Here is a 27,567-nt window from a genome sequence, read left to right as displayed (position 1 = left end):
TCAGGGTTGTATCCTTTCACTATTCCTATCCAATCTGTGTGATGAGAAAATAATCTGAGAAGCTGGACTATATGAAGAAGAATGCGGCATCAGGATTGGTGGAAGACTCATTAACAATCTGCATTATGTAAATGACACAACCTTGCTTGCTGAAAATGAAGAGAACTTGAAGCACTTCCTCATGAAGATCAAAGACCGAAACCTTCTGTATGGATTACACATCAACATAAAACAAAAATACAACTGGACCGATAAGCAACATCATGATAAACAAAGAAGAGATTGAAGTTGTAAAGGATTTCGTTTTACTTGCATCCACAATCAACACCCATGGAAGCAGCAATCAAGAAATCAAAAGACACATTGCATTGGGCAAATCTGCTGCAAAAAATCTCGTTAAGTGTTGAAAAGCAACGATGTCGCTTTGAAGACTAAGGTGAGCCTGATTCAAGCCATGGTATTTTCCAATTGCAACATACGCGTGCAAAAGCTGGACAATAAAAATGAAAGACAGAAGAATTGACGTCTTTGAATCTTGGTATTGGTGAAGAGTATTGAATATGCCATAGCTGCCAAACGAATGAACAAATCTGTCTTGGAAGAAGTACAACCAGAATGTTTCTTAGAAGCAAGGATGATGAGACTATGTCTTACATACTTTCGATATGTTGTCAGGAGAGATCAGTCCCTGGAGAAGGACTTCATGCTTAGTAATGTAGAGGGTCAGTGAAAAAGAGGAAGACCTTCAATGACATGGATTGACACAATGGCTACAACAATGGGCTTAAGCATGACCACAATTGTGGTCATGGCGCAGGACAGAGCAATGTTTCGTTCTGCTGTACGTAGGGTTGCTATGAGTCAGACCCAATTAGACGGTACCTAACAACAACAAGATATGGTTAAAAAGATCACAAGGCCAAGATTTATTTTTTTTTAATTTGTCAAAAATTAGTAATGTTCCCTTGTTACCTAGAGGAAGAAAATGCAAATATTCTCTATAACCGACACTTTCATCCAAGGTTTAATGAGTTCCAATCAATAAATTAGTGAACAAGATGAGAAACTCAGAGCCAGCGACAAACTAAAAAAATAAGCACACAAGTAAACAAGGTACATTAGAAACATAGACCAGCAGAAACATAAAAGACAGCAGAAGACACTAAAAAAAAAATTAAAAAAAAAACTACTGTTATCATAGAAATCAGACACACAGTTTATAGAATAAAAAAATTCTTATAATGACCAAGTAGATTTGAGAATGAACCAAATAGAATTTCTAGAACAATAAAATAAATTGCTGAAGAGGCTTAATATCTACTTAGACACGGATGAAAAGAGAATTAATGAATTGAACACATTTATAAAGCCACTTTTCAAAACAGAAAACATAAAAAAGAAATTAAACATGAAGCAGTCTAGACAAATGCCTGAAGGTAGCATTCCAGAAAGACTGAAAAAAGAGCAAGGCAGATGTGCTCTGAGAAATTAATGGGCAAGACTTTTTCTTTTATTTTTATTTATTTTTTTAATTTTTATTCAGCTTCAAGTGAACGTTTAAAAATCAAGTCAGTATGTCACATATAAGTTTATATACACCTTACTCCATACTCCCACTTGCTCTCCCCCTAATGAGTCACCCCTTCCAGCCTCTCCTTTCGTGACAATTTGGCCAGCTTCCAACCCTCTCTACCTCCCATCCCCCCTCCAGACAGGAGATGCCAACACAGTTTCAAGTGTCCACCTGATACAAGTAGCTCACTCTTCATCAGCATCTCTTTCCTACCCAATGTCCAGTCCCTTCCATGTCTGATGAGTTGTCTTCGGGAATGGTTCCTGTCCTGGGCCAACAGAAGGTTTGGGGACCATGACCGCCAGGATTCCTCTAGTCTCAGTCAGACCATTAAGTATGGTCTTTTTATGAGAATTTGGGGTCTGCATCCCACTGATCTGCTCCTTCAGAGGTTCTCTGTTGTGCTCCCTGTCAGGGCAGTCATTGGTTGTGGCCGGGCACCAACTAGTTCTTCTGGTCTCAGGATGATGTAAGTCTCTGGTTCATGTGGCCCTTTCTGTCTCTTGGGCTCATAGTTATCATGTGACCTTGGTGTTCTTCATTCTCCTTTGCTCCGGTGGGTTGAGACCAATTGATGCATCTTAGATGGCCGCTTGTTAGCATTTAAGACCCCAGATGCCACATTTCAAAGTGCGATGCAGAATGTTTTCATAATAGAATTATTTTGCCAATTGACTTAGAAGTCCCCTTAAACCATAGTCCCCAAACCCCCGCCCTTGCTCCGCTGACCTTTGAAGCATTCAGTTTATCCCGGAAACTTCTTTGCTTTTGGTCCAGTCCAGTTAAGCTGAACTTCCATGTACTGAGTATTGTCCTTCCCTTCACCTAAAGTAGTTCTTATCTACTAACTAATCAGTAAAAAAACCCTCTCCTACCCTCCCTCCCTCCCTCCCCCCCTCGTAACCACAAAAGTATGTGTTCTTCTCAGTTTATACTATTTCTCAAGATCTTTTAATAGTGATCCTATACAATATTTGTCCTTTTGCCTCTGACTAATTTCGCTCAGCATAATGCCTTCCAGGTTCCTCCATATTATGAAATGTTTCACAGATTCATCACTGTTCTTTACTGATGCGTAGTATTCCATTGTGTGAATATACCACAATTTGTTTACCCATTCATTCATTGATGGACACCTTGGGAGCTTCCAGCTTTTTGCTATTGTAAACAGAGCTGGAATAAACATGGGTGTGCATATATCTGTTCGTGTAAAGGCTCTTATTTCTCTAGGGTATAGTCCGAGGAGTGGGATTTCTGGGTTGTATGGTAGTTCTATTTCTAACTGTTTAAGATAACGCCGGGGGCCAAGATGGCAGACTAGGTGAACGCTATCGTGGATCCCTCTTGCAACAAAGACTCAGAAAAACAAGTGAATCGATCACATACATAACAATCTACGAACCCTGAACAACAAACACAGATTTAGAGACGGAGAACAAACAAATACGGAGAGGCAGCGATTGTTTTCAGAGCCTGGAGCCAGCGTACCAGTCAGGTGACCTTCGGCACCCCATTTGGGGCAAAGCCCAGGGCGGCAGACAGCACAAGGGGTCTAGCCCTGGCCCCTGAACTCATTCTGGGAGGGGGCCGAGCAGGTTCGCGCGGGCGGCGTGGCGGCACAGCCGGTGGGAGAAGTCCCCAGGAGGCAGTGACAGGTCTTGGAGTGGGGAGAGCAGCGTCCCAGCCCGGGAGCTGGCCCGCCGGGATTTTGGTGGGGCGCGGGCGCGGGGAGCAGCTCCACCCCCCTGAACTGACCCCGGAGGGAGGGCCCATCCAGTTCGCGCAGGCGGCATGGCGACGCAGCCGGTGGGAGAAGTCCCCGGGAGACAGTGATGGGTCTTGGAGCTGGGAGAGTGGGGTCCCAGCTGGGAGGCGTGGTTGCGGCGCAGGTGGGGGGAGCTGCTCCGCTTGCCTGAGCTGACCCCGGGGGGGAGCCCAGCCGGTTCGCGGGGTGGCGCGAGGACGTGATAGGTGGGACGGGGAGTCCCTGGGAGGCAGCGACTGATTTTGGAGTCGGGAGCGCACCGTCCCAGGCTGGCAGCGCAGGATCTGACCGTGAGTCCAGTGGGCCAGACCCCCCGGGGGCAATCTCCACACAGCAAGCACACATAGGCGACGCGCCCTGCAGAAATCTCAGATGTAATAGTCATTCCAAGCAAGACAAGCAGCTCTGGCTATATTCTGAGGTGCTACTCTCCTATCTCTCTGATCCCTCCCCCACCCTCCCCAGGTGGCTTCATTAACATCCGAATAGCCTGAGCCAGGGGGAGAACTCTGATAGGGATCTGACTGCATTTTTTTTTAGCGGATTTTCTGGAAAAACTAGTTTCCCAGTGATGGCTCGGAGACAGCAGTCCATCTCAAACCACATAAAGAAACAGACCATGACAGCTTCTCCAACCCCCCAAACAAAAGAATCAAAATCTTTCCCAAAAGAAGATATAATCCTGGAATTATCAGATACAGAATATAAAAAACTAATTTACAGAATGCTTCAAGACATCACAAACGAAATAAGGCAAACTGCAGAAAAAGCCAAGGAACACACCGATAAAACTGTAGAAGAACTCAAAAAGATTATTCAAGAACATACTGGAAAAATTAATAAGTTGCAAGAATCCATAGAGAGACAGCATGTAGTAATCCAAAAGATTAACAATAAAATCACAGAATTAGACAACACAATAGGAAGTCAGAGGAGTAGACTCGAGCAATTAGAATGTAGACTGGGACTTCTGGAGGACCAGGGAATCAAAACCAACACAGCTGAAAAAAAATCAGATAAAAGAATTTAAAAAAATGAAGAAACCCTAAGAATCATGTGGGACTCTATCAAGAAGGATAACCTGCGGGTGATTGGAGTCCCAGAACAGGGAGGGGGGACAGAAAACACAGAGAAAATAGTTGAAGAACTCCTGACACAGAACTTCCTTGACATCATGAAAGACGAAAGGATATCTATCCAAGATGCTCATCGAACCCCATTTAAGATTGATCCAAAAAGAAAAACACCAAGACATATTATCATCAAACTCGCCAAAACCAAAGATAAACAGAAAATTTTAAAGCAGCCAGGGAGAAAAGAAAGGTTTCCTTCAAGGGAGAATCAATAAGAATAAGTTCAGACTATTCAACAGAAACCATGCAGGCAAGAAGGGAATGGGACGACATATACAGAACACTGAAGGAGAAAAACTGCCAGCCAAGGATCATATATCCAGCAAAACTCTCTCTGAAATATGAAGGTGAAATTAAGATATTTACAGATAAACACAAGTTTAGAGAATTTGCAAAAACCAAACCAAAGCTGCGAGAAATACTAAAGGATATCGTTTGGTCAGAAAAACAATAATATCAGATATCAGCACAACACAAGGACACAAAACAGAACGTCCTGATATCAACTCAAATAGGGAAATCACAAAAACAAACAAATTAAGATTAATTAAAAAAAAAAAACACATAACAGGGAATCATTGAAATCAATAGGTAAAAGATCACAATAATCAAAAAGAGGGACTAAATACAGGAGGCATTGAACTGCCATATGGAGAGTGATACAAGGCAATATAGAAGGATACAAGTTAGATTTTTACTTAGAAAAATAGGGGTAAATAATAAGGTAACCACAAAAAGGTATAACAACTCTATAACTCAAGATAAAAGCCAAGAAAAATGTAACGACTCAACTAACATAAAGTCAAACACTATGAAAATGAGGATCTCACAATTTACTAAGAAAAACATCTCAGCACAAAAAAGTATGTGGAAAAATGAAATTGTCAACAACACACATAAAAAGGCATCAAAATGACAGCACTAAAAAATTATTTATCTATAATTACGCTGAATGTAAATGGACTAAATGCACCAATAAAGAGACAGAGAGTCACAGACTGGATAAAGAAACACGATCCATCTATATGCTGCCTACAAGAGACACACTTTAGACTTAGAGACACAAACAAACTAAAACTCAAAGGATGGAAAAAAATATATCAAGCAAACAATAAGCAAAAAAGAAGAGGAGTAGCAATATTAATTTCTGACAAAATAGACTTTAGACTTAAATCCACCACAAAGGATAAACAAGGACACTATATAATGATAAAAGGGACAATCGATCAGGAAGACATAACCATATTAAATATTTATGCACCCAGTGACAGGGCTGCAAGATACATAAATCAAATTTTAACAGAATTGAAAAGTGAGATAGACACCTCCACAATTATAGTAGGAGACTTCAACACACCACTTTCGGAGAAGGACAGGACATCCAGTAAGAAGCTCAATAGAGACACAGAAGACCTACTTACAACAATCAACCAACTTGACCTCACTGGCTTATACAGAACTCTCCACCCAGCTGCTGCAAAGTATACTTTTTTTTCTAGCGCACATGGAACATTCTCTAGAATAGACCACATATTAGGTCATAAAACAAACCTTTGCAGAGTCCAAAACATCAAAATATTACAAAGCATCTTCTCAGACCACAAGGCAATAAAACTAGAAATCAATAACAGAAAAACTAGGGAAAAGAAATCAAATACTTGGAAAATGAACAATACCCTCCTGAAAAAAGACTGGGTTATAGAAGACATCAAGGAGGAAATAAGGAAATTCATAGAATGCAACGAGAATGAAAATACTTCCTATCAAAACCTATGGGACATAGCAAAAGCAGTGCTCCGAGTCCAATTTATATCGATAAATGCACACATACAAAAAGAAGAAAGAGCCAAAATCAGAGAACTGTCCCTACAACTTGAACAAATAGAAAGTGAGCAACAAAACAATCCATCAGGCACCAGGAGAAAACAAATAATAAAAATTAGAGCTGAACTAAATGAATTAGAGAACAGAAAAACAATTGAAAGGATTAACAAAGCCAAAAGCTGGTTCTTTGAAAAAATTAACAAAATTGATAAACCATTGGCCAGACTGACTAAAGAAATACAGTAAAGGAAACAAATAACCCGAATAAGAAACGAGAAGGATCACATCACAACAGAACCAAATGAAATTAAAAGAATCATTTCAGATTACTACGAAAAATTGTACTCTAACAAATATGAAAACCTAGAAGAAATGGGTGAATTCCTGGGAAAACTCTACCTACTTAAACTAACACGTTCAGAAGTAGAACAACTAAATAGACCCGTAACAAAAAAAGAGATTGAAACGGTAATCAAAATACTTCCAACAAAAAAAAAAGCCCTGGCCTGGACGGCTTCACTGCAGAGTTCTACCAAACTTTCAGAGAAGAGTTAACACCACTCCTACTGAAGGTATTTCAAAGCATAGGAAAGGACGGAATACTACCAAACTCATTCTATGAAGCCACCATCTCCCTGATACCAAAACCAGGTAAAGACATTACAAAAAAAGAAAATTACAGGCCTATATCCCTCATGAACATAGATGCAAAAATCCTCAACAAAATTCTAGCCAATAGAATCCAACAACACATCAAAAAAATAATTCACCATGATCAAGTGGGATTTATACCAGGTATGCAAGGTTGGTTTAATATTAGAAAAACCATTAATGTAATCCATCACATAAATAAAACAAAAGACAAAAACCACATGATCTTATCAATTGATGCAGAAAAGGCATTTGACAAAGTCCAACACCCATTTATGATAAAAACTCTTACCAAAATAGGAATTGAAGGAAAATTCCTCAACATAATAAAGGGCATCTATGCCACGCCAACAGCCAATATCACTCTAAATGGAGAGAACCTGAAAGCATTTCCCTTGAGAACGGGAACCAGACAACGGTGCCCTTTATCACCGCTCTTATTCAACATCGTACTTGAAGTCCTAGCCAGGGCAATTAGGCTAGACAAAGAAATAAAGGGTATCCGGATTGGCAAGGAGGAAGTAAAATTATCTCTATTTGCAGATGACATGATCTTATACACAGAAAACCCTAAGGAATCCTCCAGAAAACTACTGAAACTAATAGAAGAGTTTGGCAGAGTCTCAGGTTATAAAATAAACATACAAACATCACTTGGATTCCTCTACATCAACAAAAAGAACACCAAAGAGGAAATCACCAAATCAATACCGTTCACAGTAGCCCCCAAGAAGATAAAATACTTAGGAATAAATCTTACCAAGGATGTAAAAGACCTATACAAGGAAAACTACAAAGCTCTACTACAAGAAATTCATAAGGACATACTTAAGTGGAAAAACATACCTTGCTCATGGATAGGAAGACTTAACATAGTAAAAATGTCTATTCTACCAAAAGCCATTTATACATATAATGCACTTCCGATCCAAATTCCAATGTCATATTTTAAGGGGATAGAGAAACAAATCACCAATTTCATATGGAAGGGAAAGAAGCCCCGGATAAGCAAAGCATTACAGAAAAAGAAGAAGAAAGTGGGAGGCCTCAGGCTACCTGATTTCAGAACCTATTATACAGCTACAGTAGTCAAAACAGCCTGGTACTGGTACAACAACAGGCACATAGACCAATGGAACAGAATTGAGAACCCAGATATAAATCCATCCACGTATGAGCAGCTGATATTTGACAAAGGACCAGTGTCAGTTAATCGGGGAAAAGATAGTCTTTTTAACAAATGGTGCTGGCATAACTGGATATCCATTTGCAAAAGAATGAAACAGGACCCATACCTCACACCATGCACAAAAACTAACTCCAAGTGGATCAAAGACCTAAACATAAAGACTAAAACGATAAAGATCATGGAAGAAAAAATAGGGACAACCCTAGGAGCCCTAATACAAGGCATAAACAGAATACAAAACATTACCAAAAATGATGAAGAGAAACCCGATAACTGGGAGCTCGTAAAAATCAAACATCTATGCTCATCTAAAGACTTCACCAAAAGAGTAAAAAGACCACCTACAGACTGGGAAAGAATTTTCAGCTATGACATCTCAGACCAGTGCCTGAGATGTCATAGTTGAAAAATCTACATGATTCTGTCAAAATTCAATCACAAAAAGACAAACAACCCAATCAAGACTTGAGCAAAGGATATGAACACACATTTCACTAAAGAAGATACTCAGGCAGCCAACAGATACATGAGAAAATGCTCTCGATCATTAACCATTAGGGAAATGCAAATTAAAACTACGATGGGATTCCATCTCACACCAACAAGGCTGGCATTAATCCAAAAAACACAAAATAATCAATGTTGGAGAGGCTGCGGAGAGATTGGAACTCTTATACACTGCTGGTGGGAATGTAAAATGGTACAACCACTTTGGAAATCTATCTGGCGTTATCTTAAACAGTTAGAAATAGAACTACCATACAACCCTGAAATCCCACTCCTCAGAATATACCCTAGAGATACAAGAGCCTTCACACAAACAGATATATGCACACCCATGTTTATTGCAGCTCTGTTTAAAATAGCAAAAAGCTGGAAGCAACCAAGGTGTCCATCAACGGATGAATGGCTAAATAAATTGTGGTATATTCACACAATGGAATACTACGCATCAATAAAGAACAGTGACGAATCTGTGAAACATTTCATAACATGGAGGAACCTGGAAGGCATTATGCTGAGTGAAATTAGTCAGAGGCAAAAGGACAAATATTGTATAAGACCAATATTATAAGATGTTGAGAAATAGTAAAAACTGAGAAGAACACATACTTTTGTGGTTACGAAGCGGGGAGGGAGGGAGGGAGGGAGAGGGTTTTTTATTGATCAATCAGTAGATAAGAACTGCTTTGGGTGATGGGAAAGACAACACTCAATACATGGAAGGTCAGCTCAATTGGACTGGACCAAAAGCAAAGAAGTTTCCGGGATAAAATGAATGCTTCAAAGGTCACCGGAGCAGGGGCGGGGGTCTGGGGAACATGGTTTGAGGGGACTTCTATGTCAACTGGCAAAATAATTCTATTTTGAAAACATCCTGCATCCCACTTTGAAAGGTGGGGTCTGGGGTCTTAAAGGCTAACAAGCGGCCATCTAAGATGCATCAATTGGTCTCAACCCACCTGGAGCAAAGGAAAATGAAGAACACCAAGGTCACACAACAACTAGGAGCCCAAGAGACAGAAAGGGCCACATGAACCAGAGACCTACATCATCCTGAGACCAGAAGAAGTAGTTGGTGCCCGGCCACAATCGATGACTGCCCTGACAGGGAGCACAACAGAGAACTCCTGAGGGAACAGGAGATCAGTGGGATGCAGACCCCAAATTCTCATAAAAAGACCATACTTAATGGTCTGACTGAGACTAGAGGAATCCCAGCAGCCATGCTCCCCAGACCTTCTGTTGGCACAGGACAGGAACCATCCCCGAAGACAACTCATCAGACATGAGAGGGACTGGTCAGCAGGTGGGAGAGAGACACTGATGAAGAGTGAGCTAATTATATCAGGTGGACACTTGAGAGTGTGTTGGCAGCTCTTGTCTGGAGGGGGGATGGGAGGATAGAGAGAGAGGGAAGCTGGCAAAATTGTCACGAAAGGAGAGACTAAAAGGGCTGACTCAATAGGGGAAGAGCAGGTGGGAGTATGGAGTAAGATGTATGTAAACTTATATGTGACAGACTGATTGGATTTGTAAACGTTCACTTGAAGCTTAATAAAAGTTAAAAAAAAAAAACAGATAACGCCAGATAGATTTCCAAAGTGGTTGTAGCATTTTACATTCCCACCAGCAGTGTATAAGAGTTCCAATCTCTCCACAGCCTCTCCAACATTTATTATTTTGTGTTTTTTGGATTAATGCCAGCCTTGTTGGAGAGAGATGGAATCTCATCGTAGTTTTAATTTGCATTTCTCTAATGGCTAATGATCGAGAGCATTTTCTCATGTATCTGTCCGCTGCCTGAATGTCTTCTTTATTGAAGTACGTGTTCATATCCTTTGAATGGGCAAAACTTTTTCTATTCCAGAGATAGTGAAAGACACTGAGAGGCTTGAAGTTTTAATTAACAGCAATCAGGATAAAAGAAAGAAATCCACTACAGTAGTAAAACTGAAGAATAGCTGAAACAATAATAAATTTCCAAAAATAACAAGAGGAAAAAGGCAATTAGTGCTGAATAACGTTGAATAATACTTTGAATAAGCATCATTTATTCTACCTGCTGATTTTACAACACTGAATATAGAAGCCAGAAGGAAGTTAATGATACATACAATATGCTAACTGAAAATGAATCAAGCTAGAACTGAAGACCCAGCCATTTTTCCACATGTACGAGAGAAAAACAAATGTATTTTTTCAAACAAAAACGTTGAGGTTGGCATCTTCACTCAACAAAGGAAATTGTGTTTTTCAAAACCCCTTTATATTGTTCAACTCTTTTTTTTTTTTTTTGGTCAGGCTGATATATTTGTTTCCAAGAGAAGTGTGTTAAAATGTCCCCAAATGTTTATGCTTTGTTTATTGTGCCTTGTATATATGCCATTTAATCCTTGTTATATTTTGAAATTATGTTCAAGACTGTATTACAATTTTGTTATAGTATTCTTGAATTGAAACTTTTATCATTACTAATCTACTCATTATCTATTCTTTATACGCTATGTTTTACCTGAAAGCGCATTTTGTCAGATGGTAATGGAATATTTAGCTTTATTTTGATTCCTGTGTGCATGATATATACTTTTATCTTTTATTCTCTATCATTCCACATCTTTATCTATTAGATGTGACTTTTGTAAATACCAGATAACTTACTTTAAGTTAAAAAATATATACTGTGATAATTTTTATCTTTGTACTGGAGCATTTAGATGGTTCACATTTATTGTTGTTAAATTTGGGTTTTTATCAATCATATCATTTTGTGTTTTATATTTGTACTCCCTGTTCTTTGCTGTACTGTTTCCTGGCTCCTTTGTGTTTATTTTTTTCTTCTTAATCTGTTTTTTCTTCTACTAAATTTGAAGTTATATTATTTCTTTTTATCCCTTCAGCATTTACTTCAGAATTTAATGCACAGGTACTTAAATTACTAATGTCTGAAATTGATCCATCGCCATTACTTTCTTCCAAAAACAATACAATGATCAGGAGAATGCCATACTTTCTCTGCCAAATTATATAATTTTGTTATGAAGTTTATTTATATCAATCAAAGGTGAGGGTAGGGGCCCCCGTGGTCAATGTGGTGTTTATGTCTCAGAGCAGGCATTAGGCTAAAAATTTCACATACCCACACTTTAATGTTTTCAAGGATAAAAATAAATTATATTAGTCAAAAGGAATAGCACAAAAATGGAAAACCACTTAGGTAAAATACAAACTTATCAAATTAGTTACCTAAATATTATTACATTGCAATTCTAATTCACCATGTTAGATACATAATTATTATTATATTACAAATGCATACATACCCACAGACTTTTGATACCATAATATAAGATCATATCATATAATAATTTTTAATTTTTTTTCTTGTTTAATATATCATGGACAAGTTTCCACATCAATACCTCCAGAACTATCTTGTCTATATTTAATGACTGTATAAGTTTCTATTGTAGTGATAAACTATAATTGATTTATTTAGTATTTTTAATTTATTGATAAGTTGTTTTACTTTTTTAAACAATATTGCTGACAACATTCTTTGATCACTTGAAAAATTAGGAAAGGTTAAGGATAATTATGTTAACAGGGTTTATATTTGGGGAACAGAGGTATATGCCATCTTATTTTTTATAGTGTACATTTTTACATTGTTTGAATCATTTGCAATGAGCATGTGCAATTGTTCCCCAAAAAGATATTTCTAAAAATCAGTACTTGTTGTAGTTGTATTCAAATACAATATATCATTTTATTTATACAAAACTATTTCAGTCTTTATTATTTATTCATTGCCTTTAAAAAAAATTTTGTTTTTTAAATAATAACTAAAGCATAGAAAAAACATTACGGGTAATATAATTTTTAACTTTGTATTTTGAAATAAAGAAGTGGTTCACATAGAAGAAATAAATTTATATATAGTGGTTTATTATATATAGCAGAAACGACAAGTTGAATCTAGTATAAGCACTGGAGTATACTGCCATTTATTTTCTTAAATGGGAAAAGTACTTTATGTATTAAACTTAATGTAAACATCCTGTGTGATGTTGCAATATTAAGAGACCTGTTGCCTTGAACTTGCCTCATGCTGATCCTCAGCTCATCAGCTGACTCTTGCAATCATATTTAAACTATGGAGGTAGAGAAGTAGGCACCGTCCAGCCACTTTCCTGACCAACATTTGCCTGTGGAATTTCATGAAATAAATACAGGTAAAATTGGGTACTACTTTTATTGCTAAGCTATCCTTTCATTTGATGAGAAAATAATATCATACGTAACAAAGTCAATAACTAGGTGCTTTTAGAGGAGAAGTTGGAAACCCTTTGTCTTCATGAATAAATGTAAGATTTTCTAATTGAAGGGAATTTAAATTCCAGACAATCATCATTTGACAAGTAAATATCTACTATGGACTAGATTTAAATTTATTTAGAAAATTGTTACTGACTTTTGGTGCCTGTGAGTTCTATTTAACTTGTACTGAAGCAATACGAGCAGTGTGCTACTGACAGAACTTACGCATTTAGTGAGGATTAAACTAGTCATGTTTTTGTTTTCCTCATGCTCCTTTTATGAAGGTAAAATTCAACTCTAGAAATGAAAAGAAATGGACATTTAAATCAATGTCTATATTTCTCTTCTTGCTTTCACTTCCAGTGTTACTCATGATGTTACTGGCCATCACTATATTTTTACAATTACTATTCCTAACTATTACAATGATAACACTGAATGATTTCTATGTATGTTACTGACTTTACATGCATTAACATAGTATTTACAATATGCCTATAAGAACTGTTGTTATCCTTATTTTATAAGGAAGAAAGTAAGAATTAAAAAATGAGTTTGCCACATTTTGCAGAGCTACTATGTTACTGAGGCAAATGTATTCTCGCAAGCTTAAAATGCAGCATTTTTTTATTATTTCTAACATGTTCTTCTATTATATACTCATGTAGCCCATATGTATATGTGTTTATTTATATATAAGTATGAATTAAATTTATTCCGTACATAGTTTATTATTTATTTTTCTAGAGCTCTGTGAGGAAAGAGTGACATACTCAGAAGTGCGCTTTCCTTTTTCTTCAAATATACAGAAGAGAAAACAAACTAAGACTTTGAAGAAAAAAGGTAAAGGACATTTAGAACCCTAAATTTCCCTTTTTGCTTAAATATTTTAATGAACTAATCCTGAAAAATAAAATTACTGGACTAATCTCTGAATCTGGGTTTATCTCTCATACCAATACTTTTTAACTGGTCATAGTGGCCTAAACTGCTGTGTTAAGGCAAATGGGAATGGACAATGAACCACCAATGGGCACAATTTCTTACAACGATGTGCCATATTCACAGGAGAAAGAAAGTCTCATATATGCACTGGTATTACAGTCTTGCAAAACGTAAGCATCCCTTTAATGCTTCAGTATTTCTAAGAACAAAGTGGAGCTTGTGAGGCATCTCATAACCAATGGACTTTTATAAAAATTGCCACAGAATATCTGCCTGACCCAAGAGACAATGTCAGAGTTTCATCCTTAATCTAGTTCTGTATCAAACATAGAAGAAATAATCAGGGGAGGGAGATGGAATAAACCCCTAGTAAAAAAAAAAAAAAAAAAAAAAAGACTTTTGAAATGCTCTTTTGAAGTGCTTGAAAGATTTCTCTAATAGGGCAACTTGCTCTAAGCCCATTACTCAGTTCTACGTAAAAATGTTCACATAATCTTCCCAAGCTATATCCAAATATGCAAAATAATTTTTAGATTTCCCCTTGAGTCTGAGGCATATTTTCCTACAACATGAGGTTAGATTTCGGTCCAAGTCAAGTGGATTAAATATTCTTGAGCAAAATGATTATTTCTAACCCAAACTCCTAAATCTTGTTTCTTTGATCATCATAGTAACCCACTTCTCTCTCTTTTCACAGAGTCTCAGTGGTGCCTTGCTGCCGTGGTATTTGCTGTCCTTTATTTAATTGCTCTGGTGATAGCTGCAGTTATGATAGCAAAGGGTAAGCATATTTTAGAGCTTTTTCATTAATTTGTTTTAAATTACTAGTAAACAATTTTTTAAATGCTTTTAAAATCAATTCTAAGGATTTTATTATTTTTTCATTTGTTACTTTAAATATATGTGTAAGTTTTTTCAATTCAATTTTTAAAATGTTAAGAATAGCACTCACCCAGGAGACCTCATCAAGAGACATCAGTAAATAGCTCAGTATTTTGATAAAAAGAGAAAATAGTAACATCATTCTCTATTGTGTCTTATTACTACTGATATTAGATTCACCAACTGTGAAATGTAATAAAATGTAAAAATGCTTATAGAATTTATTGATTGGGCAGTTAAAAATGTACTATCAGGGCATCAAATCAGGTAATTTGCAAGAGAGAATTTAATAGAAGAAATAAAAGGTGGTGGACAGGGATTCATCCAAAAAGGAAACAAAATTATCTGGATATTGGACTGAGGCCACATATTGCTTACATGCAATATTTCTTAATAATAGCTTTTTAAAGAAGAAATTTATAAACATTAGAAATCCAAATCAGTACTATAAGTAGAAATGTGAAAATTTTCTTTAGATGTAGAAAATAAAATTAATTCGGTTTATAAAAGCAGAGAAAATGACAGCCCAAAATACGTGGAGGTTAATTACACAGAAAACATAAGTAGATCAAAAGCAATTCTAATCTCAAAGTAAACAAATATAGAAATAGCAGAATATATAATTTTAATGATAACAGATGCACTAATGCTTGTTGAAATGTATGGTTTCTTGGGAAGACACAAATAATGATAAAGTGGCTCAAGACAATGTAGAGAAATTGAATAAACACGTAGGAGCCCTGGTGGCACAGTGATTAAGAGCTAGAGCTGTTAACCAAAAGGTCAATAGTTCGAATCCACCAGCTGCTCCTTCGAAACTCCATGGGGTGGTTCAACTCTGTCCTACAGGGTTGCTATGAGTCAAAATCGACTCAATGGCAACAGATTTGATTTTTTGGTTTTTAACATATTAAGTACTTCTTATTAACCCTTTAAAGATTATCGGCTGCATCTATTTGGAGCCACTTCTTATTTATTTAGTTATCTATATTAAAAAAACATTTTGGTGAATGGCTTGAGTTGTTAACCACTGCACCAACTAGGCTCCCTAATATGATAAGCCTAAGCAATATGATAAGCATAAGCATTATTCCAAAATGAGGAAAAATAATATACACAGGAAAACATTATAGACCAATATCTTTTACAGGCATAGAAGAAAAACCCTACATAAGAGAGCTAAGGTAATGCTCCTCTGTACTGAAAGAATATTTATTGATGATCAAATTCTGGTTAAATTCAGGGATGGATGTTTGGAATTTTATCAAAAGATCTGTTAATATAGAAGCAAAAATGAAATAACTACAAGTAGAAGTAAACATGCTTATTTCAGTTAAGGGTATCTATAAGAATCTTCAGCAAATATCATCTTCTATAGTGAAACATTAGAATAATTTTCATTAAAGTCAGGAAGGCAAGGATGACTCATATGACTACTGTAATTCAACATTTCACTGGATGTCCAGGGCAAAGCAATAATGCAGGAAAACCTATTTAGATATTGGAAGGTAAAATTAAATTCTGTGATTATTTGCAAGTGATGTTCTTGCTTTCCCAGATACTCCAAGAAAATCTATTGCAAAACAACGGAATAAAAAGAACAATTCGATATGGAAACTAGATACAAAGTTAACATCTCTTTCCTATATACCAGCAAGATCTAACATCCACGTCCATATTTTAAGCTTCTTAGTTGATATTTCCTCTTAGATATCTTAGACACCTAGCAATTCACATGTCTAAACAGACTCTTTATCTTCCTTGTTTTGATCCTAACCAGTATCAAGAAAGAAAAATCAGATACTGTAATAATATAGTCTTTTATGGTGCCCTCTGTCTGGTGAGATGAACCTAGGAGTCACTACCTCAACTCAGTGAATCAGTATTTTTATCTACATTTGCACTGTGGTTGTTGTCAGCTGCCATGGAGTGGCCTCTGACTCATGGGGACCTCACGTACAACAGAATGTTGCTTGGTCCTGCTGTGCCATCTTCATGATTTGTTGGTATGCTTGAGTCAATTGTTGTGCTCAATGTGCATTTTGAGTACCTTCCAACCTAGGCGGTTCACCTTCCAGCGCTGTATGGGACAACATTCTGTTGTGATCCATAGGGTTTTCATTAGCTAATTTTCAGAAGTAGATCACTAGGCCTTTCCTCCTAGTCTGTATTAGTCTAGAAGCGCCACTAAAATCTGCCCACTAGGGGTGACTCTGCTGGTATTTGAAATACCGGTGACATGGCTTTGTGCATTATAGCAACAAGCAAGCCACCACAGTATGACAAAATGACAGACAGGTGGTGTAGAAAGATGTATACAAAGCTATTAATAGTGATTATCTTTGAGAAAGCAAATGGCAATGGAGGGAGGGAACATGAAAGGGATCTTTTTCACTTTTTATAGCATATACATTTGCATTCTTTTTTTGTAAAATAGATAAAGGCACGTATTACTTTTTTAAGAGGAAATGATCTTACACCCTAGAAATGAAGATGCACTGAACATGTCAGACACAGGGTAGCAAATATTGAAGTAGAGAAGATTGAACTAAAAGGCAGAGGGTTCTAATAGGAACTCCTCCATGATGGTGTGTGGATACAGCCTATTTTACAATTATCAATAAGTAGGGAAGACTATTTTATTACTAGAGCCAAACTGCATTTTGTGGCAACTGCGCATACTACTTTGATTAGCACACCTTAATAAAGTCATGAGAACACTAATATAATTTACGTGTAGAATACTTATTAGTGAGTGAAATAAATGAAATAAGTGACCAAAGTCTTCTAATTAACATAAACTTTTCCTTCCATATTACTATTATCAAACTTTGTCTCAATAACCAAGGGAGAGGAGGGAAGAAGTTGAACTAGCAGGAGCAGTTTCCTGTATCTAATAAGTTACTTTTATTTGCAAATTACCAATTAGAAGCAAGGTCCTTAGTGGATATTAAGACCTTGGCATAAACAAATCAGGGATAAGTAATATATGACAGAAATATAGAGAGAAAGTCTGTAAAAAATAATCAAACAAAAAAAACAAGTTTCTTGATTAGAAAATTTAGCCAGACGTAGCTTGCTTATTCAAAAGATGTCTTAAGATTCCTATTATTTAGCTTTCCATCTCAAACAACGTAGAGAATGTGTAAGTTCTTGTTCAACTACCATCATATTCATGATTAACGGCATACATCCTAAGAAAATATGTTTAAAATATGGAATGATTCCTTTTTGGAAATAAATATGAAAGACTGCAGTTTTGAGGAAATGGAAGTTGGTGATCATCCTTTTTCCACTGAATCATCATTAAAAACAAAAACCTCAATGTCAATACTCTAAGGTCTGCTGAGGGAATAATAGAAATGTTTATCACATTTATTCCTGTGAGTCCAGCAATGCATTTGGAATTCAAGTTGGAGTAATATGATTCAGAGAACTCAAAGCCACAGCGATATGACCGACCAAAGTGAAAACCTGTATTCATTAAGTTACATGACTTTGTAATTGAACTGTGATAAGATCTTGATAAAGCAGACATACAGACAGATTTTCTCTACAACTTATGTGACGTCTCCAAAATCTCTTAGAAGTAACCATAGACCATTCAGACTAAAATAAAGTTAGGGACACTCTGCCCCACTTTTTTAAAATTAAATTTGTGTTACCTGAATTGACAGAACCTTCTGAATAAAATAAAACACGTCAATATGAAATGATATAGGTTAAGGATTTCATAATAGGTCTAATTAAAAAATGGTACAATATTTCAAGATCTATCCTGAAGTACAATGTTGTCAAAGACAGGGTAATGTCCATACTCCTACAAGGACGACCAGTTAATATGACTATTATTCAAATTTATGCACCAACTACTAATGCCAAAGATGAACAAATTAAAGATTTTTACCAACTTCTGCAGTCTGAAGATGATTAAACAGGCACTCTAAATGCATTGGTATCAATGCAATCCATCACATAAGTAAAATAAAATCACATATCATCTCGATCAACATAAAAAAGGCATTCAATAAAGTCCAGTGCCCGTTCCTGATAAAAGCACTCAATAAGATAGGAATAGAAGGGAAAAATTGATCAATGTAATAAATAAATAAATAAATAAAGGGCATCTATACAAAACCAAGAGCCAACAACATTCTCAGTCTAGAGAGGCTAAAAACATTCCCCTTGAGGATGGGAACCAGACAAGGATACCCTTTATCACCACTCTTACTTAACATAGTGCTAGAAGCCCTAGTTAGAGCAATAAGGCAAGAAAAAGAAATAAATGGCATCCAAGTTGGTAAGGAAGAAGTAAAACTATTCATGGATGATATGATACTATGCATAGAGAACTATAAAGACTTCACAAGAAAACTACTGGAACTAATAGAAAGATTCAGCAGAGTAGCAGGGTACAAGACAAAGTTACAAAAATCACTTGGATTCCTATACGCTGATAAAGAGAACTACGGAGAGAAATAGTTCCTAAAAAAATAAAACCTTAGGAATAAATCTAACCATGGACATAAAAGACCTCTACAAACAAAACTACAAAACACTACTGCAAGAAACCAAAAGAGACCTAAATAAATGGAAAAACATACCATGAGGATAGGTAGCCTCAACGTTGTGAAAATGTGAATTCTACTCAAAGTAACTACAAATACAATGCAATTCCAATCCAAATACCAACAGAATTCTTTAACAAGATTAAAAAACTAATCATTAACTTTATATGAAAGGAAAGAGGCCCCAGATATGTAAAGCATTATTGGAGTTGAACAAAGTGGGAGGGCTTGGATCACCTAAGCTCAGAACCTGTAAAGCTGTAAATCCATCTACCTATGGCCACCTGATCTTTCACAAAAGCCGAAAGTCCATTAAATGAGCAAAAGACAGTCTTTTTTAACAAATGGTGCTGGCAAAACTGTATGTCCACCTGTAAAAAATGAAACAGGACCCACATCTCACAACATACACAAAAACTAATTCAAAATGGATCAAAGACCTAAATATCAAACCCAAAACTATAAAGTTCAAGGAAGAAAAATAGGGTCAACACTACAAAAAAGAAAAAAAAAAAAGAAAAAACCCAAACCCGTTGCCATCAAGTCGATTCAGACTCATAGCAACCCTATAGGACAGAGTAGAACTGTCCCATAGGGTTTCCAAGGAACAGCTTGTGGATTCAAACTGCCAACTTTTTGGTTAGCAGCCTGAGCTCTTAACCACTGCACCTTACCAGGTCAATACTAGGGGCCCTAACATATGGCAAAAACAGTATACAGGCCACAATTAACGATGTACAAACACCAGAAGATAAGGTAGATATAAGGGATCTTCTAAAAATTAACACTTATGCTTATCAAAAGACTTCACCAAAAGAGTAAAAAGAGAACCTACAGACTGGGAAACAAATGTTGGCTATGTCATATCCCACAAAGGTCTAATGTCTAAAACCTATGGGGAAATCCAATACCTTCACAAAAAAAAGACAAAAAAAATCCAATTAAATAATAAGAAAAGGATATGAACAGACACTTTATCAAAGACATTCCAGCAGCTGATAGACACACCAGGAAATGCTCATGATCACTACTACTAGAGATACCAACTCACCATGACATTACTGGCACAAATCAAAACAAACAAACAAAAAAACCCAGAAAACAGCAAATGTTGGGGAGGTTGCAGGGAGATTGAAACTCTTAGCACTGTTGGTAGGAATGCAAAATGACACAACCATTTTGGAAAACAATATGACCCTCCCTTAAAAAAGTAGAAATGGAAATATCATGTGATCCAGCAATCCCACCCCTAGAAATATATCCTAGAGAAATAAGAACCATCACACAAATGCATATATGCACACCCATGTTAATTGCAGCATTATTTACAATAGCAAAAAGATGGAAACAACCTAAGTGCCCATCAACAGATGAATGGATAAACAAACTATGATACATTCACACAATGGAATGCTATACAACAATAAAGAACAATGATGAGTTTACAAAACGTTTCACAACATGGATGAATCTGGAGGGCATTATGCTGAGTGAAATAAGTCAATCACAAAAGGAGAAATACTATATGAGATCACTGTTAAAAAACTCGTGAAAATGTTTCCACGCAAAAAGAAACATTTTTTGATGGTTACGAGAGAACAGAGAGGTGAGAGGGAAAAATGCTAACTAGATAGTAGATTAGCGTTAACTTTGATGAAGGGTAAGACGTAAACAACTTGACCAGGGCAAAGTCATAGAAGCTTCACAGAAACATCCAAACACCCTAAGAGACCAAGCTACTGGGCCGAGGGCTGGGGATCATGGTCTTGGGAAACATTTAGCTCCCAATGGCATAACGTAGGCTCTAAAGAAAATGCTTTACATCTAACTGCAGTAAATAGAGACTGGGGTCTTAAAAGCCTGCAAGCGACCATCTAAGATACATCTACTCGTCCCATCCCAGCTGGAGCAATGGAGAATGAAGAAGACCAAATACGCAAGGAGAGGATTAGTCCAAAGGACTAGGGAACCACAACTATCATAATCCCCACCAGACAGAGCCCAGAACAACTAGATGGTATCCAGTTACCACCATCAAAAGCTCTGGCAGGGATCACAATAGAGGGTCCTGGACAGAGCAGGAGATAAGTTAGAACAAAATACAAATTAAAAAAAAAAATTCCAGGCTTGCTGGTCTGACAGAGACTGGAGAAACACCAAGAGCATGACTCCCAGACACTCTTTCAACTCGATACTGAAGTCACTCCTGAGGTTTACCATTCAGCCAAAGATTAGACGGGCACATAGAGCCAAAAATAACAAACATGAGGGGCATGCTTCATAGTTCAATCATATATATGAGACTAGTGGGCACATCAGCCCAAAAGCAAAGATAAGAAGGCTAGAAGAATGGAAACAGGGGTAGAGAAGGGGAGAGTGTTGACACACCGTGGGGTTGGCAACCAATGTCACAAAACAATTTGTGTATTAACAATGTAATGAGAAACTAATTTGCTCTGTAAACTTTCACCTAAATCACAATAAAATTTAATAAAAAAGAAGTTTGACATCTAAACAGGCAAAATAATAAATAAGTATAAAGAAAAAAAAGTTGCATTAATAATTACTATTGATTGGAATGTTAAAGTTGGAAACGAAGAAGTATCAGTAGTTGGAAAATAGGCCTCGGTGATAGAAACGACACCAGAGATTGCATGATAGTATTTTGAAAGACCAACCACTTCTTCATTGTAAATACCTTTTTCAGCACCATAAATGGCGACTATACACATGGACATCACCAGATGGAATACACAGGAATCAAATCAGCTACATTTGTGGAAAAGGAGAGCAGAAAATATCAATATCATAAGTCAGAACAAGGCCAGGGGACCACTGCAGAACAGACCATCAATTGCTTGTATGCAAGTTCAAGTTGAAATGGAAGAAAATTAGAACCAGTCCACAAGAGCAAGAATACAACCTTGAGTATATCTCACCTGAATTCAGAGACCATCTCAAGAATAGATTTAATGCATTGAACACTAATGACCAAAGACCAGATGAACTGTGGAATGACATCAAGGACATCATACGTGAAGAAAGCAAAAGGTCATTAAAAAGACAGAAATGAAAGAAAAGAACAAAGTGGATGTCAGAAGAGACTCTGAAACTTGCTCTTGAACATAGAGTAGCTAAAGCAAAAGGAAGAAACGATGAAGTAAAAGAGCTGAATAGAAGATTTCAAAGGGAGGCTTGAGAAGACAAAGTGAAGTATTATAATGAAATGTGCAAAGATCTGGAGTTTGAAAACCAAAAAGGAAGAGCATGTTAGACATTTCTCAAGCTGAAAGAGCTAAAGAAAAAACTCAAGCCTCGAGCTGCAGTATTGAAGGACTCTACAGGGAAAATATTGAATGATGCAGGAAGCATCAAAAGAAGATGGAAGTAAGACAGAGTCACTGTACCAAAAAGAACTGGCCAATTCAATCTCTTAGGAGGTAGCATATGTTAAAGAATTGATGATGGTACTGAAGGAAGAAGTTCAAGCTGACTGAAGAAAACAGCAGAAAACAAGGTTCCAGAATTTGACAGAGTGCCAGTTGAGATGTTTCAACAAACGGATCTGTGCCAACAAACTCATCTGTGTCAAAAAATTGGAAGACAGCTACTGGCCAACCAATTGGATGAGATCCATATTTGTGCACATCCCAAAGAAAGGTGATCCAACAGAATGCAGAAATTATCAAACAATATCATTAACATCACACACAAATAAAATTTTGTTGATGATCTTTCAAAAGTGGTTGCAGCAGTGCACAGGGAGGTAACAGTCAGGAGTTCAAGCAGGATTTAGAAGAGAACATAGAAAAGGGATATCATTATCGATGTCAGACAGGTCTTGGCTGAAACCAGATAATACCTCAAAGATATTTACCTGTGCTTTATTGACTATGAAAAGGTATTCTAAGGTGTGGATAATAACAAATTATGGATAACATTGAGAAGAATAGGAATTTCAGAATACTTAGCTATGCTCATGAAAAGCCTGTACATAAAATGAGAGGCAGTCTTTCAAGCAGAACAAGGGATACTGTGTGGTTTAAAGTTAAGAAAGGTGTGTGTCAGAACTGTATCCTTTCACCACATTTATTCAACATGTATGCTGAGCTAATAATCCGAGAAACTGGATTATATGAAGAAAAACAGGCATCAAGATTAGAGGAAGATTCATTAACAACCTGTGTTATGCAGATGACACAACCTTGCTTGCTGAAAGTGAAGATGACTTGAAGCACTTACAGATGAAGGTCAAGGACTACAGCCTTCAGTATGGATTACACTTCAACATAAAGAAAACAAAAATCCTGCCCTGACAGGGACCACAACAGAGAACCCCTGAGGGAGCAGGAGATCAGTGGGATGCAGACTCCAAATTCTCATAAAAAGACCAGACTTAAAGGTCTGACTGAGATTAGAAGGACCCCAGTGTTCATGGCCCCCAGACCGTCTGCTGGCCCAGGGCAGGAACCATTCCCAAAGCCAACTCTTCAGACAGGGATTGGACTGGACAATGGGTTGGAGAAGGATGCTGGTGAGGAGTGAGTTTCTTCAATCAACGGACACTTGAGACTATGTTGGCATTTCCTCCCTGGAAGGGAGATGAGAGGGTAGAGGGGGTTAGAAGCTGACGAAGTGGACACGAAAAGAGAGAATAGAGGAAGGGAGCAAGCAGTCGCATTAGGGGGAGAGCAATTGGGTGTATGTAGCAAGGCGTATATAAATTTTTGTGTGAGGGACTGACTTCATTTGTAAACTTTCATTTAAAGGACAATAAAAATTAAAAAAAAAAAAAGAAAACAAAAATCCTCACAACTGGACCAATAAGCACCATCATGATAAAATGAGAAAAGTTTGAAGTTGACAAAGATTCCATTTTATTTGGATCTATAATCAATGTCTATGGAAGCAGCAGTCAAGAAATCAAACAATACATTGCATTTGCTGAAATCTGCTGCAAAAGACCTCTTTATAGTATTAACAAGCAAAGATGTCAGTTTGAGGACTAAGGTGCACCTGACCCAATCTCCTCATATGCATGCAAAAACTAGATAATGAATAAGGAAGACTGAAGAAGAATTGATGTCTTTGAATTATAACATTGGTGAAGAATATTGAATATAACATGGACCGCCAGAAGAATAAACAAATCTGTCTTGGAAGAAGTACAGCCTGAATGCTCCTTGAAAGCAAGGTTGGCAAGGCTTCATCTCACATACTTTGGTCATGTTATCCGGAGGCACCAGTCCCTGAAGAAGGGCATCATGCATGGTAAAGCAGAGTTTCAGTTAAAATGAGGAGAAAACTCAGTAAGGTAGATTGACGCAGTGGCTCCAAAAATGGGCTGAAACATAGCAATGTTTGTGAGGATGGTGCAGGACCAGGCACTGTTTTGTTCTGTTGTACATACAGTTGTTATAAATTGGAACTGATTCAATGACACCTAACAATGACACAATATTGTAGTAACTTTATGTTAACAAGTTTGAATGTTATAAACAATTGATAGCCTCTGAAGATGGCTGACAGGGTAACATTATTCAAGCTGTGCGTTGGGAGTGTTACCTCTAGAGATGATTTTAGGGAACCATTGGAAAGTGAGAACTAGAGACAGAGTAAAAAGTAAATACTATAATAGTCCAGTATAAAAATAATGAAGGCTTGAACAGATAAAAGGCTGTGGTACTGTGTAGAGGGAAACATATATAAAGCACTGTAGTGATAGAATACATACTAGTTTGTGACTGAATGACTGTGTGCTCTGTCAAAGATGTTTGCTACAAAGATAGGCTAGGTAATTAAGTCCCAAGTGTCCAGGCTCACTAACTGTTTAGAAAGGCATGAATCGAATGTACGAACTTGCACTTAATAAAGGACTAGTCACTAACTCATAAATACACCTCAGAAAAAATTCTAGTTTAAGATCAGTTACTTGCAAATTATAGTAACAGTTACTTATTTAATAATAAAAAACAAATGGATGAATTGTCATTATGGAATTTTAGATTTCTATTTTATTTGTAGTCCCAAATGTTTGAGTGATAATGGCCTTAAAAATATTTTTCTATGTGTGAAATTTGTGGATTTCAGTTCGTCAACAACAAGAGATCCTGAATGATATGCAAGCCAATGTGAAAAAATGTGAGTACATATTGTAAAATGACATAGAAAAACAAAGGGAGTCTTTTTTATCATGTGTAAGCTGCTTAAATCTAGATGTACAGATATAATTATATAAATATAAGATCAAAGTTAAATAAATATAATGTGCTTCCCCCCCAAAAAAAAACTCTAATGTATCAGGACTTCTCTTGAAATTAGGGAAGGTAATGGAAAATAATAATCCAAGGATTATATACATTGAATGACCATGGGTAATGACGTTATCTTCATACATGCACTTTCTGTTTTGTCAAGGTATGTGCTCCATCTCTGAAGAAAACTGATATTTTATGCCTCCTGAAAATAAAATCTTGGCATCAAAGAAATTGTTCTGAAGCACTGAGCTCCAGTCCTATCAAGAAAAATATCAAAGATGAATTAGAAATGGATGTCATGATATTCATTCTTATTATTCTTACATTTATATAATTATAAATAGGAATTTTTAGTATCTTATGTTTATAAATAGGAATTTTTAGTATCTTATGTTCATTCTAAAAAAAAAATTTTTTTTTTATGTTCATTCAAGCATGTTAAGCTCAATGTATAAATTGGAGAAAATCTCTTAATCAAGCTCAATAGCTGAAAATACAACCTTAAGAATGACCATGTGATTTTTATTTGTAAATATTTGTATATAGAGGTAAATGCAAATATATAAGAATTTGGGACCTTTATAAAAAAATTTGATGCCAACAAATAGCTAATATTGATTGTTTGCTTCTGATATTCCTGACACTGCTTCAGTGACTTATTTGTATTAACTCATGTACTCCCCAATAATCCTATGAGACAAGCAATATTATCATGGTCATATCAATAAGAAAAGGAGAAATTTTTCCAACATTGCATAGCTAGTAAGAATTCAAACCAAGAATTAAGCCAAGGTAATCCTAAAAAAATTTTTTTTTTAATCCTACTATGGAGACAGTGGGCATAACCCTGATGCTATCCCAACCCCCTAACAACAAATTACATCAGACCAAGTTCATGCAAAACAGACTTATTTACATTTATCTTCCATGGGTGCATCTTCCAGAGATGAACAAGGAGAAAAAGAATTTTCAAGAATAGAATATTATGAGATTTTTTAGCTCTCCTTTAAAAAATGGCTGTTTTTCTACTATTTTTTGAATCACTAAAAGAGATTAGTAGGAGTGATGTCCCCTAGTACATGTGAGCATGTTAAAAGAATATAGCTCTGCTTTATTCTTTAGTTCTCATCCCCTATGTGGCTGTTGCTTTTATATTGTCTCTTCTCTTTCATTGATTCAAGTTCTGTTATTGTCTTTAATAAAGATTTTGATCCATATCAATGATTTTTGGCGTATGTCCTGAATCAGAATCATTTTAGAAGATGATGGTGAGGGCTATAGGAGTTCTAGTGAAAACTTCAGTCTTATCCACTAGGCCCTGGGTATCCAGGTGTTCATGAGATACTTAGGATAAGCAGTGGAAAATACATTCCGAAATGCCTCGGAGTCAAAGTTTTCTTATGTTCCTCTTTTCCTCTCAATTGCACTCACTTGCAGACTTATTTATCCCTTCCCATTGGTCTTTTGCCTACAAACTTCTTAGGTCCTGTTGCCTTCTTCTTCAGTCTTACAGGTTCTCTTATTCTATAACAAGCATAAGAGAAAAATATATAAGAATAAGACCCTGAAATAAACTGATGCATATATATTATATATATAAAATATCTATATGAATAACACCCTGAAGTTTATTTCAGGGTGTTATACGTATATACACACACACACACACATATGTACGTACATATACATAGGTATGGAAACCCTGGTGGCATAGTGGTTTAGTGCTATGGCTGCTAGTCAAAGGGTCGGCAGTTCGAATCCGCCAGGTGCTTGGAAACTCTATGGAGCAGTTCTACTCTGTCCTATAGGGTAGTTATGAGTTGGAATCAACTCGACAGCACTGGGTTTTTTTTTTATACATAGGTATATACGTATACCTATATATATAATATCTACATAATACAAAAACAAAAAATCCACTGTTGTAGAGTCGATCCTGACTCATAGCAATCCTATAGG

The 27,567-nt window shown here is 36.6% G+C and overlaps 1 protein-coding gene across 1 annotated transcript; it reads left to right on the top strand.

Annotated features, from left to right (window-relative positions):
* Positions 1-790: 790 nt before the first annotated feature.
* Positions 791-25,797, top strand: LOC126076248 (uncharacterized). Its single transcript, XM_049884825.1, has 5 exons — positions 791-845; positions 13,704-13,799; positions 14,599-14,682; positions 25,442-25,492; positions 25,769-25,797. The coding sequence occupies exons 1-5, from the start codon at positions 791-793 to the stop codon at positions 25,795-25,797; spliced, it is 315 nt and encodes a 104-aa protein (XP_049740782.1).
* Positions 25,798-27,567: the final 1,770 nt, after the last annotated feature.

The sequence above is a fragment of the Elephas maximus genome, chromosome 4 (assembly GCF_024166365.1).
Source record: "Elephas maximus indicus isolate mEleMax1 chromosome 4, mEleMax1 primary haplotype, whole genome shotgun sequence".
NCBI classification, from domain to species: Eukaryota; Metazoa; Chordata; class Mammalia; order Proboscidea; family Elephantidae; genus Elephas; species Elephas maximus.
The sequence above is the reverse complement of the archived record's forward strand: the minus strand, read 5'-3'. Positions and strand labels throughout refer to the sequence as shown.

Coding starts and splice junctions, on each gene's coding strand:
- LOC126076248 (XM_049884825.1), top strand. CDS start 791: ATGACCACAATTGTGGTCATGGCGCAGGACAGAGCAATGTTTCGTTCT. Junction 14,683..25,441: donor TGCAGTTATGATAGCAAAGG/GTAAGCATATTT, acceptor TGTGGATTTCAG/TTCGTCAACAACAAGAGATC. Junction 25,493..25,768: donor GCAAGCCAATGTGAAAAAAT/GTGAGTACATAT, acceptor TGTTTTGTCAAG/GTATGTGCTCCATCTCTGAA.